Source organism: Eptatretus burgeri, chromosome 14, assembly GCF_056783735.1.
Source record: "Eptatretus burgeri isolate ZD-2024b chromosome 14, Ebu_testis_v1, whole genome shotgun sequence".
Lineage (NCBI taxonomy): Eukaryota > Metazoa > Chordata > Myxini > Myxiniformes > Myxinidae > Eptatretus > Eptatretus burgeri.
In genome coordinates this window covers 53,385,674-53,400,494 of record NC_140974.1, presented here as the reverse complement: position 1 = coordinate 53,400,494, position 14,821 = coordinate 53,385,674, and the positions used below count along the sequence as shown (strand labels likewise).

Sequence of the window (14,821 nt, the reverse complement as noted above, 5' to 3'; positions counted from 1 at the left end):
ACGAGACTTCGGAATTAAACACTTCGAGATATTTAGAAAATTTTACTCGAGCCGATTTTTGATTTAGGTTTTATTTTTCAAATGGTAGTCCTGTGCGGAGTGCCAGTTGGCAAAATACGCAATAGGGAAAATCTTGCCAGGCAGAGGAATAATTGTATGTGAACCAATACGTCTTGGCAATGAATCTTCGTCGGTGGATCGGTCAGAATGAAAAGCATCATATCCAGCGCTTCGATCCGAGCGGATCCCGCGTCGCCTACCGGCTTGTTTGTCTGTCTGTCTGTTTGTCCGCACAGAACTTTCGTGTTTTTCTCTGCAACCACTTGTTGGATTGAGACGAAATTTTCACCATTGGTGCGACGACTCGTGTAGAATGTTCAAATGATAATTATGACATCATACACCACGTGGTGTGGCAGCTATATTGGAAAAACGTTTAAACTTTGGACCTTTGTATTTCTGAAACCACACCAAAGAAAAAATTGAAACTTGGCACATATCAAGTACTCCCCATGGGGAATGAGAATGATTTTTATGAGTCATGGGTGTCCTCGTTTTGACGTCTTAATTGCATAAGTAGAACGCCATATCCGATCAATATGAAAAATGTTGAGGGTCACCTTGAGATAAAATGGTCCACAGAAAAAATATTCATGACGTCATCGGTCACGTGATTCGGCAGCCATATTTTTTTTTAAAAGATAAACTTTCAAAAATCTTCTTCTCTGGAGTGGTTGAACAAATCGAGGTGAAACTTTACACGTATGACCGCCTGTCCATGAGGAACAAAACGTTCACACATATGATATCATAGGTCATATGGTTTGGCAGCCATATTGGATTTACCCTCAAACCTATAAAAAAATACACACTAACCCTAACACACACACACACACACACACCCACACACACACACACACAAACACACACACACACACACACACACACACACACACACACACACACACACACACACACACACACACGCCTTCTTAAATAAATGTAAACTTCATACAGAGTTGGGAGAAGAGAGTTGGGATTGGTGTGCATGAGGGGGGTAAAGGAAGGTCAAAAACTCTGCGAGATTTTCAAATGTAACACATAGAATTTATTTGAGATTTTCCACCAAAACTTTCTGCATATAAAGTTGTGATTTTCGATCAAAAGAGAAGTCTTCTCCTCTATTCTGTAAGGTCAATCCCAAAAATTATTTCACCCCACTTAACTTTTAAAGTAAAAAGTTGAGATGATCACAAACTTACAAGTAGATGTACCATCTCATTAGTTACTGAATATGTCTGGTAAATATCAAGTTTCTCAGACAATTAATCTGGTTTCAGGAATTAAAATAACTAGTGCATGCCCGTAGATGCGTGGCCGTACGTGCAAACCCTCCCCCCCCCCACCCCCCCGCGCAAAAAAACTCAAACCGCGTGCCAGAAACAACAACCACACAAGCCGTTCCTTCGCTTTCACGTGCCCGTACGTGCGTGACTGTACGTGCAAAAATATATATATATATATACTTTAAAACCGCTTGCCAGAAACAACTACACAGGCCGTTACTTCGCTCTCGCGTGGCCATACGTGCGTGTCCGTACGTGCATGGCCGTACATGCCCATACGTGCGTGGCCATACATACAAAAACAATAAAAAAAACTTTCAAACCGCGTGCCAAAAACAACAACCACACAGGCCGTTCCTTCACTCTCGCGTGCCCATATGTGCATGGCCGTACATGCAAAAAAAAAAAAAAAAACTTTCAAACAAACACAGGCCGTTCCTTCGCTCTCGTATGCCCGTATGTGCGTGGTCAAAAATACTAAAAAAAAAAAACGTTCAAACAACCACACAGGCCGTTCCTTCGCTCTCACGTGCACATATGTGCGTGGCCAAAAATACAAAAAAAAAAAAACTTTCAAACAACTACACAGGCCATTCCTTTGCTCTCATAAACGACGACTGGATTGGGGCATTGTGTTTATCTATAAATGCGGATAAGAAATCGAGAAATTATTAGAATACAGTAAGTCATCACTATCCAAAAGTAGTGCGTGCCCGTACGGAATGTTCACATCATTCCACGAATTATCGCTGGCATTGAAGTTACACCTGCTGTGATACACACACAGAGTTAATTAAAATCAAGTTTACCTCCCTGTCTTTGCTTGCCATGACATTCGCTGCCATTTACCATTGGCACTCCTACCCCACGGTAACTAAGGCACCGATCGATCCCCATCGTAGCCAGCATGGCACGTGACGTCATCGTCGGCCGGCCGTGCACCGGCCTACGCAGCCACGCCTACGCAGCATGTGTCCTGTCATTGGTTGGTAAATAAATGGCCATAACTTGGGAATCACTTGTCCGATTAATATCAAATCTTGAAAAGGCACATCCTCAGGTCCCCAGCAATATATCTGGCAAGTTTCAATTAGATCGGACCAGTGGTTGTCGGGAAACAGCGGTCACAGACACACAGAAACAGACACACAGACACACAGAAACACAGACACACAGAAACACAGACACACAGAAACACAGACACACAGAAACACAGACACACACACATTGCTGGAATTATAGATAGATGAAATGAGGTCAATGAGATGACAAATGAAGGGGTTGAATGCAGACTGCAGAGCAATGAGTAAGGAAACCCTCGTTGTGAATCGTTTTTACCACCAAATTGAGATGTATCTCGTTGGCAAGCATGTTGAGTAGAGCTGAATTCCTTAACACTTCCAAAGGCCACAGCGTTTTGACAATTGGAAACAAAAAAAAAGTTGTGCACTTTTTTTGATAAATTATTTTTGGAACAATTTTTCTTCAATAAATAAATAACAATAAAAATAGTCTCCATGTACATTGTACACACCTTTATCTCGTTAGCACCTCTTCATAAACAACATCGCTGAGGAAACGGCACTTCTTCTTTGTTTCCTCGTCCAGGGCAAGAATAAGGAGGCTTTTAATGACCAATTATTCAATTAGCGCCAACGTATTTTGCCTTTTCGCAATGATAAACGAGAAGAGAAGATAAGATAAGAGAAGAGAAGAGAAGAGAAAAAACCCGTAATGGCGAACGCGGCTGAGTTTCTCTTCCCCATCGACCACGGCTACGCAACAACGCTTCCCGTCATTGGTTGATTAAAAAATGGCCACAGCAACGGTTCCTGTCATTGGTTGGTAAATAAATGGCCCTAACTTGGGAACCAGTTGTCCGATTAATATCAAACCTTGAAAAGGCACATCCACAGGGCCCCAGCAATATACCTAGCAAGTTTCAATTAGATCGGACCAGTGGTTGTCGAGAAACAGCGGACACACACACACACACACACACACACACACACACACACACACACACACACACACACACACACACACACACACACACACACACACACACACACACACACACACACACACACACACACACACACACACACACACACACACACAGCTGGAATTATAGATCGATGCCATTTAGTACCGAGGACTTGGTCGTGGTAGAAAATTTTCGTGAAGAAGATATCCAAACTCGTTTAATCAATAGTGATGCAGAGGAAAATGAACGTGAAATCAAGCAAAGAATTTGAGAAAATAATTCAACCCAAGAAATTTTGCATCTGCTTTTGAGGTTCCTACAGTGTGTGCTGCCTTTTTGGCTGCTGGTTGCATCATCGGTTAGGGGCACGGCTATGCCGCTGATGCAGTGCCCCAATTACCAGTATGCTGGTGGGCATTTCACCGATCTCAGAAGGATGACAGGTTGAGTCAACCCCCTGGTGTTGATTCAGTGGCCAACAAGGCACGAACTCAGGACCTTAGGATGCCAAGCCACCACCCGAACCACTAAGCCAACACCAGGCTTAACGTTTCGAGGTTAACACAGCCATTCTTCTGCTTCATCCGGATACAGCACAACGCTGCAGGGTAACATCATTGGCTGAGGGTGCAACTGTGCTGCTGATGCAATGCCCTCTGCTGGTTAGGACAGGAATTTGTAATCCATTCAGGGTATCGGCGAAAGCTCACTGACTCTTCTTGAAGGGCACCGTGAGATCTTTAACGTCCAACAACTAATGCTGGCAGACTGGGACGCCAGTTTAACATACATCCGAGGGACGGCGCAAACATTGGTGAATCACCCTGCCTGTGAAACACCAGGATGACAGTTTATAGCTGGGTGGGGATTCAAACCCAGGCTAGACAACTTAAAGGTGAGAACACAGCCATTAATACTCTGTTCAGGAAACTTTAAATGGAAGGCCTCAGTACATGATCAACATGTTGGTGGACTACGAGACAAAGTGCAATGAAGAGAATGGAGATCATGTTAAATAATGCGACATGAAAAGGATTATCACTAGATGAAATCAACAAGACGTTGATCCAGTTATGCTGTCCGTCGTGGGAAGAAAGGGGAGGCTGGCAAGAAAGAATGTGGCACCAGCCCGAAATAAGCAATCATTGATAAACAGCACACAAGTACAGGACAAATAAGCAGACACATTAGGAAAGTAAGACAAGTATAAAAGTACAATAGCTTACCTTGAGTGCTCTCTAAAAGTGGATTGCGCAGAAACAAACGCACCAAAGTAAACATCCTGATAAGACATACTGTAATCGTTGAGTGTTTCAGGTGAGTCGCTCAGAGTGGAGACATTCCAACAGCATCAATGAGGTTGCTCACCCGAACATAGGCAGTCGAAGCGATCCAGTACAATCACGGTCATATAGCAAATCTATCACCCAACGACTTCCTTGCGTAGCCCGTGGGGTTTAACTACGGGCTACCATGGATTATATTTTATAAATAGATATGAACAGGAATGGAAGGCAAGGTTCGGGTAACACGCGTCACACGCTGTTCAACCAACACGCTGTTGGTTCAACAAAAAAGTACTCGAGTACCAGCACCTCGAGCACCACCTGAATAGTTTCCCTGACAGAGCACACCTGTAGATATGAGCACAACTTAAAACTGAAACATTATGTAATGTACCTTCACAAGTCTCCTCCTCATCATCCTCCTCCCCCTCATTCTTCTCCTCCCACTTGAATTAATTAATTTGTAGACAATTACAGATGCCATTTATGGTGGATGGAGAAAGAAGAGATTTCAAAGCCTGGAATTCACATGACATTGGATTTGAAACCCACATTCTCAGAAATAATGGCCAACTGTTTGTACGACTAAATGGTGATTCGGATGAATCTTGGTGGACAGGTCGGGTGTGCGACAAGGACGATCTGATTCGATTTTGGTGAAGATCCGGATCCAGATCCAAGAATTTTTTTTTAAGTGATTCTTCACAATTGAGATATGGGACCAAAGCGATGCATAGCATGATATTTAAAACAGTTGTGGAGAGATTATTACAAAACTTGCTGTTAGGGTTGGGTGTGTCACAAGGACGAATTGATTATATTTTGGTGAAGACCCGGATCCAGCCTCTTAGTGGGATACAAAACGTAAAATGTTCAGGCTGGCAGAGGAATGCGCTCTACCGAGTGCTATTCTAGTTTTTTATGTTCATGCTTGATGGGATCATCAGGTCACACATGAGTGTTACATCCTTGTTTTCAATAATTGTGGCCGGTTCATGTTTCCACGAGTGTTCTGAAACTGGATATTGAAATTTTTACAAATGTGACAGTGGATTACTCTCCATACTTTGTTGTGCCCTTGTGTATACAGCTCTTCTGACATGAGTTTTTTTTACATACCAGTAGGAGGTGGCTCGTACTTTGTGGTTCTATCTTGCAGAACCTCCACCTATATCTGATCCTACAGAACTCTCAAACTCCACACCCACTGCTCACCTTCATTCATTTATTGTTTCTCACCTGTACAAGCAACTTCTTGAGTCTGCACGACATGACAAATAAGAACCAACTATTTTTTTCATCCAAGGCTTCACCACCACCTGAGGTTATCCCCTTGAAATTTGAAGAGGATTTGTCTTTCAGGTCACTGAATTCAACCAGCCAATTATTTTTGAGGTCAACATCGACCAAAAGGTCAACATAGGCCCATGGTCAACAACTAAGGTGGTATTTCTAAAATTCTCAATTTTCATCCGATTGACTTGAAATTTGAAGAGGATTTGCATATCAGGTCACTGAATTCAACCGCCAATTATCTGAGGTCAACATTGGCCAAATCTCTAAAATTGTCAATTTTCACCTGATTGGCTTGACAGTTGAACAGGATTTGCAAAGTCCATCACTTAATTGAAAAAGCAACTATTTGAGGTCAAAAGGTCAAAGGTCAACTCAGGGTCAAACTTCTAAAACCAGAAAATTTAATCTGAAAAAATCATTAATTTTCATCCGATTAACCTGAGAATTAAGCAGCAATTGCATAGTGCATCACTGAATTTGGAAACCAACTATGTTTTAAGGTCAAAGGTCAACTCAAAGTCAAACTTCTAAAATCATCAATTTCAATATGAAAAATGATCAATATTCATCCGATTGACCTGAGTTTTGACAGATCGTCAAAATGGACAATCTGATGTATCCATGGCACCGTTGGAGAGGGGGTGGATTTTGCAAGTATCGTGCTCTGCACGACATCTTTTTATCGTGATTCTGTCTGTCTGTCTGTCTGTCTGTCTGTTTATCACCTCCAGGTCACAATTCCAAAGCGATCGTCATGAAACTTTACCAAGTTGTAAAAATAGTCTCAATTGAGAAGCCTATTGATTTTGAGGTCAAAGGTCAAGGGTCAAAGGTCATCTTGAAAGCCAATTTCTAAAATCGTGATTTTCCATCCAATCGACTTGAAATTTGAACAGGATTTGCATCGTCTCTCACTGCATTGGGAAACCGATCAAAAGGTCAACTGTCAACTCAAGGTCAAACTTCTAAAATCGTCAATTTACATCCTCTTAACTTGAATGGGGTGAAATCCAAAAGTCCCGTAAAGCGAAGGGACGGAAAATGGTACAATAATCTTCGAGTCCAAAACTGATTGAGGGTATTAATTCCAGGAAAGAGTATAATTTGAAGGAATCGATGGAATTGAGAAATCTTAACTTTTATTTTCTTGCCTAGAGTGTATATACATTATAAATATAAACTAAATGAATTCTGTTTTACTGCATTTGTAATCATATGGGAGATGTCTGAATAGCATTTTTTTATATGTACTTTAAGTGAAAGTTCCGTCCCAACCAACTTCTCGGTATAGTACAATGTGAAGGGATGGAAAGCGAAGGGACGGAAATAAAAAAATTGTTCATGTTGTTGATGTGGTATGGTGAAAAATTATTTTGTTCCATATGGTCAAAATTAATTCTGAACAGTTATTTCTGATATGATCTGTCATTACAAATCAAAAATGTACTGGAGGGATGCTTTCAAAAAAAAAAAATTGAGCTTTCTAAAAACAGGCTTTTTTCGTGTCAAAAAACGTCTTTTTTTTTTTTAGAAAATCATCAAAAAATATGTATGCAATCAATTATTTTGTTATTTAATAGGTTGACTCCTACCAAGATGAGTATGAAGACCAACTTTTACCCAAATTTGATGTCTATGGAATATTTCAGAGCCAAAAATGCATTTTTTTTAAATGTTAATGACTTTTGGATTTCACCCAATGTTGAACAGGATTTGCATAGTCCATCAATGAGTTGGGAAAGGAACTATTTTTGAGGTCAAGGGTCAAAGGTCAACTCAAGGTCAAACTTATAAAATCATCAATTTCCATTAGCTTTGATTAAGATTATCAATTTTAATCTGAATGAAATGTACAATTTCATGTATCCATGGCAACCTTTGGAGAGAGGGATGGATTTTCCAAGAATCATGCTCTGCATGACATATATTTTCTTGTTTGTTGGGTGGTCACTAGACTACCGTTTTTCTCAGGTTTTCCGTCTGTATGTAATGGACAGCTCTGGAGGCCAGAGGAGTCAACCGATTTTGATGAAACTTCACTGGTAGGTCCATACCAGGATCTAGTTGTATGCTTTTGAGCACCGTTGCTGTGGACGCCACCGTTGCCTAGCAACGGGACTTTGAAATTTTTGAAAAAAATGCGAAAAATATTTTTATATATATTTTTTTCGAAAATCAAAAATCGGCTTCCACGCTTTTAAGCGCACTATAATCAACCTCTTTGTCAAAAATTTTCAGCCCGATCCGTCAAAAACTGTATGACTAGTATACAATTATGTCGCGACCACCCATGTCACCTACCGGCTTGTCTGTTTGTTTGTATGTAATGGACAGCTCTGGAGGCCAGAGTTAACCGATTTTAATGAATCTTGACTGGTAGGTTCATACCAGGATCTAGTTGTATGCTTTTGAGCACCGTTGCTATGGACGCCAACGTTGCCTAGCAACGGGAGTTTGAATTTTTTGAAAAAAATCCGAAAAACAAAAATTGGCTTCCGCGCTTTTATGCGCACTATAATCAACCTCTGTCAAAAACTGTATGACGAGTATGCAATTATATAGCTACCACCCATGTCGCCTACCGGCTTGTTGGGTCGCCAAAATAGGTGACCCTTATTGTCAGTAATTCTGTCTGTTTGTTTGGATGTTTGTTCATTTGTCATCAGCATAATTGGTAGTAAACGTGGGCGGATTTTGACCAAACTTGGGTCGTAGTTACATCTTATGCAGGGTTCTCCACACTTTTTAAATCACCTGTATGTATGTAAAATTTCAGGTGGCTGCCGAGCGCAGTGAGGCAAAAATAATAGTTGGGGGTCTGGGGGCCGCAGGCCCCCAGCTGGGGAAATTCCTAGACTCTTGGAAATGCATTCTCAGTGATTTTAAGCAGTTGCAGAGTAGAAGCAAACTGTTACCCAAATCAATGACATTTTTAGTGAAATTGTGGTACATTAAATGGAATTATAAATGGATATCTGGAGAACTCTTTATTTGTTGATAAACTCATTGGTACATGTACTTAACGCCTTACTTCAAAAACTTATTGAAGAAAGTAGTGTTCACATACAAATGATATATAAATGAAGTAAGTTTAAAATGAAAGGTCACATGAAGCTGCTTCCAAAAATGTTAAAATTTAAATAAAAAAAAATTGGGGGGGATTTTTTGGTTTAAACTTTGACAAAAACACCCGGCGGTACAACCGAAAACAGCTGTACGTAAACCGCCAGCCTTCATGGAGAACCCTGCTTATGAGCTAATGTTTTGGAAATTGTGATGGTTGCTAGGGATGCTTTGGTTCCCTAGCAACAACCGAAAAACCTTCAAAATCGGTACCGTTCACGCGAAATCAATTCCGAAACCCATTATCCCACGTATGGTTATGAAATTTGGCACGAATGATCTACAGGTGATGCTCTATCAAATATATTCCGGTTTTTTGATATATGGAATACTTTACCCGCAGCGCCCCTTACAATTAGGGTATGCGCGAAAATTGAAGGCCCCCTAGCGACCAGCTGAGTGCATCAATACGAATGAAACTTTGCAGGTTCATGGTACTCAACAAGTACCACAACTTTGCCTCAGGACATATTGACCGATTTTGCTTGGGTCAGGGGTCAAAGGTCAATTAGTGCAAAAATCGATAATATGCGAGAGTTGGAGGTGCCTTCGCGCCAAATGCTACTCCTCCTCGGGTTATGGTCGGATGGTCATGAAAATTCACACTAATCATCTGGAATACATTGTGCACAAACGATCGAGCCGGATTTTCCATTTAGATTTTTGTTCACCCACAGCACCCCCTCGAACTTTGGGGATTTCCAATTTCAAACCACATTTTCGGTACTTTTTATTCACATGGATACCGAGTAGTTATCAGTAGATGGAACTGGATGAGATTTGATATGCATAATCTTAAGGTGATTCCCTATCCGCAATATGACATCCATTTTGCTCGATATCTTATAGTTTCCATGCTCGGCGACCCATCGCCGCCTACTGGCTTGTCTGTTTGTTTGTCTGGCTGTGTGTAAGATATCTGAAAAAGTTGTGGATAGATTCAGATGAAATTTTAGGGACAGGTTGGGTGTGTGACAAGGACAAACTGATTAGATTTTGGTGAAGATCTGAATGCGGATGCGGCTACAAGAATTTTTTAAGTGATTCTTCACCATTGAGAGATTGGGCCAAAAACGGTATTTAGCACGATATCTCAAACATTTATTGGGCCCAATATGTTCTCATGGATCAGGCATTACGTGGCAGAGGTATGCACACTACCGAGTGCCCTTCTAGTTTTTATTACTTAAACAGCGAACTATTTCAGTCAAGAGTATTGTTGCGGTTCTTTGAAACCACATGCCTCCAAGGCAATGGCACACAAGATTCAGTGATCCCAAGGCAGTTATTTAAATAGTGTGTGCATTAGTTAGGCCTAAGTCACATTTGCTCTACGGCGAGGATACGGCGGCCGTACGCCCTCTGAATTGACAGCAACGTGCGGCGGCCGCAGAGTTTCTGACGTGGCCTCAGGGTGGCCCTACGCCGTTTGGCTTTATTTTACAGGCCGTAGCGGTCGCCGTGGATTTATAACGCGGAGTTATAACTTTTTTCATTTCTACGTTCGCCGTAGCAATTCAACAATCCGAAACAAAAGAACTGGTAAAAAATAATAATAATAATAATAATAAATATTAACCCATTTGTTACCATACGTCTGGCTGAACGTTCGGCTTCGGGCCCCCCTGCGGTCGCCTTGCGGGCACCTTGCGGGCACCTTGCGTCTGCCTTGAAAATTCTATGGCCGCCGCAGGAATACCCTAAGGTCACCGTGCGACATCAAATCAAAGACCGTACGCACCCCCACGTTTTTGGTCTCCACAATTTCTAAATACGCCGTGCGGCTCCCCGAAAAATAAAAACATATGTGACTGCTACATTGTGTGACCGTGGAAATACTGCGGCCGCCGTATAATTGCTCGTGGCCGTAGATTTTGGAGACCCCACGGCCACCGTGACAAATGTGACTTAGGCCTAAACAATACGACGCTCACCACAACCGCTTCATACAACTACGAAAAATTCCCGCAACAACCCAGGCTTACATTTTCCACTATGAACGCAACCTTTGTTCACCATCCCATTACAAGGAACTTCATCCACTTCCCTACAATGCCACGTCACAATCTTCTCTCACTGCAAACGCCACAACATGTTCGCACTACTCTACAACTGCCACAACTGCCACAACTGCCACATGGCCATCAAACTCTCACCATAGCCTCGAATGACCCGGAGGAGGCATAGGTCGGGTTATTTTGGGGGCATAACTCGAAGCGCGAACGTGCGCTGGAACTCGTTTAGGGACCTATGGGTAGTGCAGGGATTTCCTCACAATCCTACGTTTGAATGGAAACCAACGCACGCTCGGGGCCGGAAAGCGCGTCCATAAACCACGGCCCCATGGCAAACTCGGAGCTCCGACGCATGACAGAGTCAGTGAGCAACTCAGCCATTTTTCACATTCGGAGCCTGGTTGGGCATGGCTCCGACCGCTCTGGACCAATGGGGAAGCATGATTTCACCTACAGCCCCGTTTGATCTGATTTTTAGCTCCTCCCCTCATCTGGGGGTCATAAAAAGAGCAGTTTGGAGCAGTTCCTAGCCAGAATTGGAGATCAGAGAGCGGTTGGAAATCAGAGAGCAGTTCGTCATTGGCAGATCATCAGGGACAGGGAGAGGCAAACCGGAGCAGCACTCGCCAGACATCGGACCTCACCGGGGAGACAGGGAGCGCAGAGCGAGAGGTGCTGCGAGTCCGCGTGACCAAGCGTGGGGTCACGCGTTGCTGCTACGAGCCGGGGCTGCTCCATTCCAAATGACGCTCATTCCATTAAATAAACACTTATACGCACATCTTATTACACGAAGAAGAGAGGGTCTCTCTTCTCACGCATCTTTCTTCTACCATCTATGTCTCGTCTACTGTAGACGCAAAAGAGCAATCAACGAACGTGGGCAAGTCCAACCAACTGTTCTTTTCAGAGCAAACACAAGAGTGAACTGAAGAACGAACCGAGCTGAACCGTACCTCATATTCTTCCTCTTAGACTACGCCGCACCCCATGTCGCATTACACTTGTATTTCTCAAACACGCACCCCAGACACTCAGTATTTCTCCCTCCTACCCTTTCCAAAGCGCTCCGGGCTGTGCAGGTCTGCCGGCCGCACCAGGTGTTGAGAGGTCGTTAATCCTCAATTGTTTCTGTCTCTTTGGGCTATCTATAATTGTGTGCGTGTGCGTGTGGATCTGTCGTAGCATAAGTTAAGACTGCAAAATAAAGACGTAACTGGAGCAACAGAAGACGGCCAATGTTATGCGTGTAATATGCGATGGGTTTAGGGTCGATGTACAAGCAATGCGCCGTGAGGTAGAGGCCGAGCTGGTAGAGGTAAAGGCTGAGTCAAAGGCAACCAGCACACGGGTGACCGCTGCATGTACGGGCCCATGCGAAACGAGTGCGTCGGTACACGAGGGGTGGGGAAAGAATGTGGCCTGCATGTGGGACATGCAGCACGTAATGGCGGCTGGTCGGGACGGGGTAATTTAGGGGAAACCCTGGGACCAGCGCCATTACGGGTAACAGAAAAGTGAGAGCCATGGGAGAGCAGGATGGAGGTACAATGTACAAAGCCAGAACACAATAGTAAATTACTTCTCGAGCCGGTACGAGATATAAATTTATTAGTTAAAACAAAGAATGAGGGCCAATCTGTCAAAGATTTGAGAGCGTGACCCCACAGGTATGCACATCCATGTGGCGGGAGCTGTTGGAGTTTCCCGATCAGGAGGTGGAGGAGGAAGCCACGTGCTCCGTGCAAGGCAGCACGTGTGTGTGCGAGTGTGAAGAGTGAGTGGTGCACCGATGCGCGTGGGTGCGGTTAGAATGGACCGCAAGGTGGTTTGAAGAACGCATATGGGGGAGCCGTCAGAGACAGACGGTACAGTTTCTAAATTCAAACGGTTTCCCATGTCATTATTGATTTGAGCCCGGTACGGAATGAGCTGATCGGAGGGGTTTTGCGGAGGGCGCTGCACGTTTGAGCATGCATGCCTGCCACCCTTTGCGTCGATACAGAGGGTAACTGGAAATGGGCCCGTCAGGTTTTATATCGAACCTGGTGGTTAAAAAGACAGCACTACCAGCTGGGCGCGTTTCACCGCCCCTGTAATCGATAGAGAGAGGGATGGGGTAGCAAGGCACGTTGCGGGATAACAGGATCCCACGCGAGTCTTGGAGAAAAGGGGCTGAGAGAAAAAATTCCCGCGGTGCTGTCGCACTAATTGGCAGATAAGCGGGAGCACCATGGAGTGCAGGATAGGGGTCACGCGGGGACTGGGGATTGCACACGCAGACCGTCAAACGTGCGAGGATGGCCGTGCTTGGAAGCCGGTGCAACGCGTGGTGCACATGATGTGGCGTGCTTTCAGCACAGCCGGGGTGGGCGTTACCACCGCGGTTGTGGGTGGGGGCTCATGGGATGCAGGGTGCGTTCTGTGCGAGCCCCGTAAAAGGCACCGCAGCGGGGGTTCACGGCACATGGCAGGCGTGGCACGACACTGAGCAACATGGTGTTGAGTTTTCTGGCAGGCGTGCAATGTCACGAAGGCTGAAGCCTGGGCCGTGGGGAAACCATGTGGCCCAGAGGAGGAGAGGAGATTGGGACCATACTCTGTGCAGAGCATTGGTGCTGCTTAAGCAGTCTCCAGTCTCCTTGGGTATTCGGCACAATCCTGGATGGGGCGCCACGCCGACACAGTATAGCAGCATGCTGGCACTCATTTTGCCCACCTTGGAAGGATGACAGGCCGAGTTAACCCCACCTGGTATTAATTCAACAACTGAGCGGAATTTAAACTCAGGACCCTAGGATCCAAAGCCCGTCACCCTAACCATTAACTCAACACCAGGCCCAGAGGAAAGGAACATTAAATGTCAAGGGCATTGGTCAGAGACATGAATAGGCAGGATGACAAGAACAATGACGTTGTTGGAGATTAGAAGGGATTAGAGACGATGATTAGGAGTTTGATTATTTTGTGAATTCCAAATGACACGAGGGTAGCGGCTTCCTTCTTCTTCCTCGTGCTCCCGACCATTGAGGGAATGAATGGAGGAATGTTTGTTGGGAGGGCAATGCAGGTTATGAATGAAGTTCGTGGCAAAATGTTTTTTTGGTGGAACAAAAGATTGAGTGAATGGTACAAGGTGGGTATATGTGAAGCATTGTACACCCCCCATGGAGACGAACCCCCGCCTGCTTTGGCGTTAGAGTAGAGAGGGTTCAGATGATTTGGAATGGGATGTCGGTTTGCCGTTGGTGCTGTTGGGAGAAAGTTTACTTTATTGCAAAGCTGCAATGGTGTCCTTGAAGGGCTGGGAGTGTGGTTCGTTGATAGCAGTTCATTGTTGGAGAGGGTACCCCGGGTGCTGGGAGCTAGTTGGCCCGGTGAGGCAGTAGGTAGGTCTAGGGGACCAGTTAGTTAGTGAGTGTAATGGGCACGGGTACCCACGGAAGGGGCCCGGAACACCAGATGTCCCATGGTGGGCATCGGGGGGGGGGGGAGAGCCGGGAAGTGTCTCCCCCATAGTTTAACGAGGAGCAGGTAAGCTCGGTCAGCAGCCCCAGTGACCCAGGAGTGCCAAGTACGAGTTCAGCAGGCGGGTAGACCTGCAAGTGAGACCACACTGCCCAGGCACGATATTGTGCGATGGCACAAAAAGAAAATTCGAGGGCCAACCCTAAATCGCTGAAGCACCAACGTGCAGGACGATGGGGAAATTGGTTGAATAGAACCACGGTAGAGGGGGGTGTAATTGTAAAATAAGAAATGGAGTTT

At 44.5% G+C, this 14,821-nt stretch overlaps 1 protein-coding gene across 4 annotated transcripts in view; it reads right to left on the bottom strand.

The window, feature by feature from the left end:
• The window catches only part of UCKL1 (uridine-cytidine kinase 1 like 1), a 111,809-nt gene that overhangs the window by 91,471 nt on the left and 5,517 nt on the right, over positions 1-14,821 (bottom strand). The window contains exon 1 of one of the 4 annotated variants that reach the window (XM_085854870.1): positions 4,702-4,988. The exons of 2 other annotated variants lie outside the window; for them this stretch is intronic. In XM_085854870.1, coding sequence (XP_085710996.1) covers positions 4,702-4,709 — 8 coding nt within the window. In that variant the 5' untranslated portion in view covers positions 4,710-4,988. One more of the 4 variants, XM_085854868.1, reaches the window with a different exon arrangement.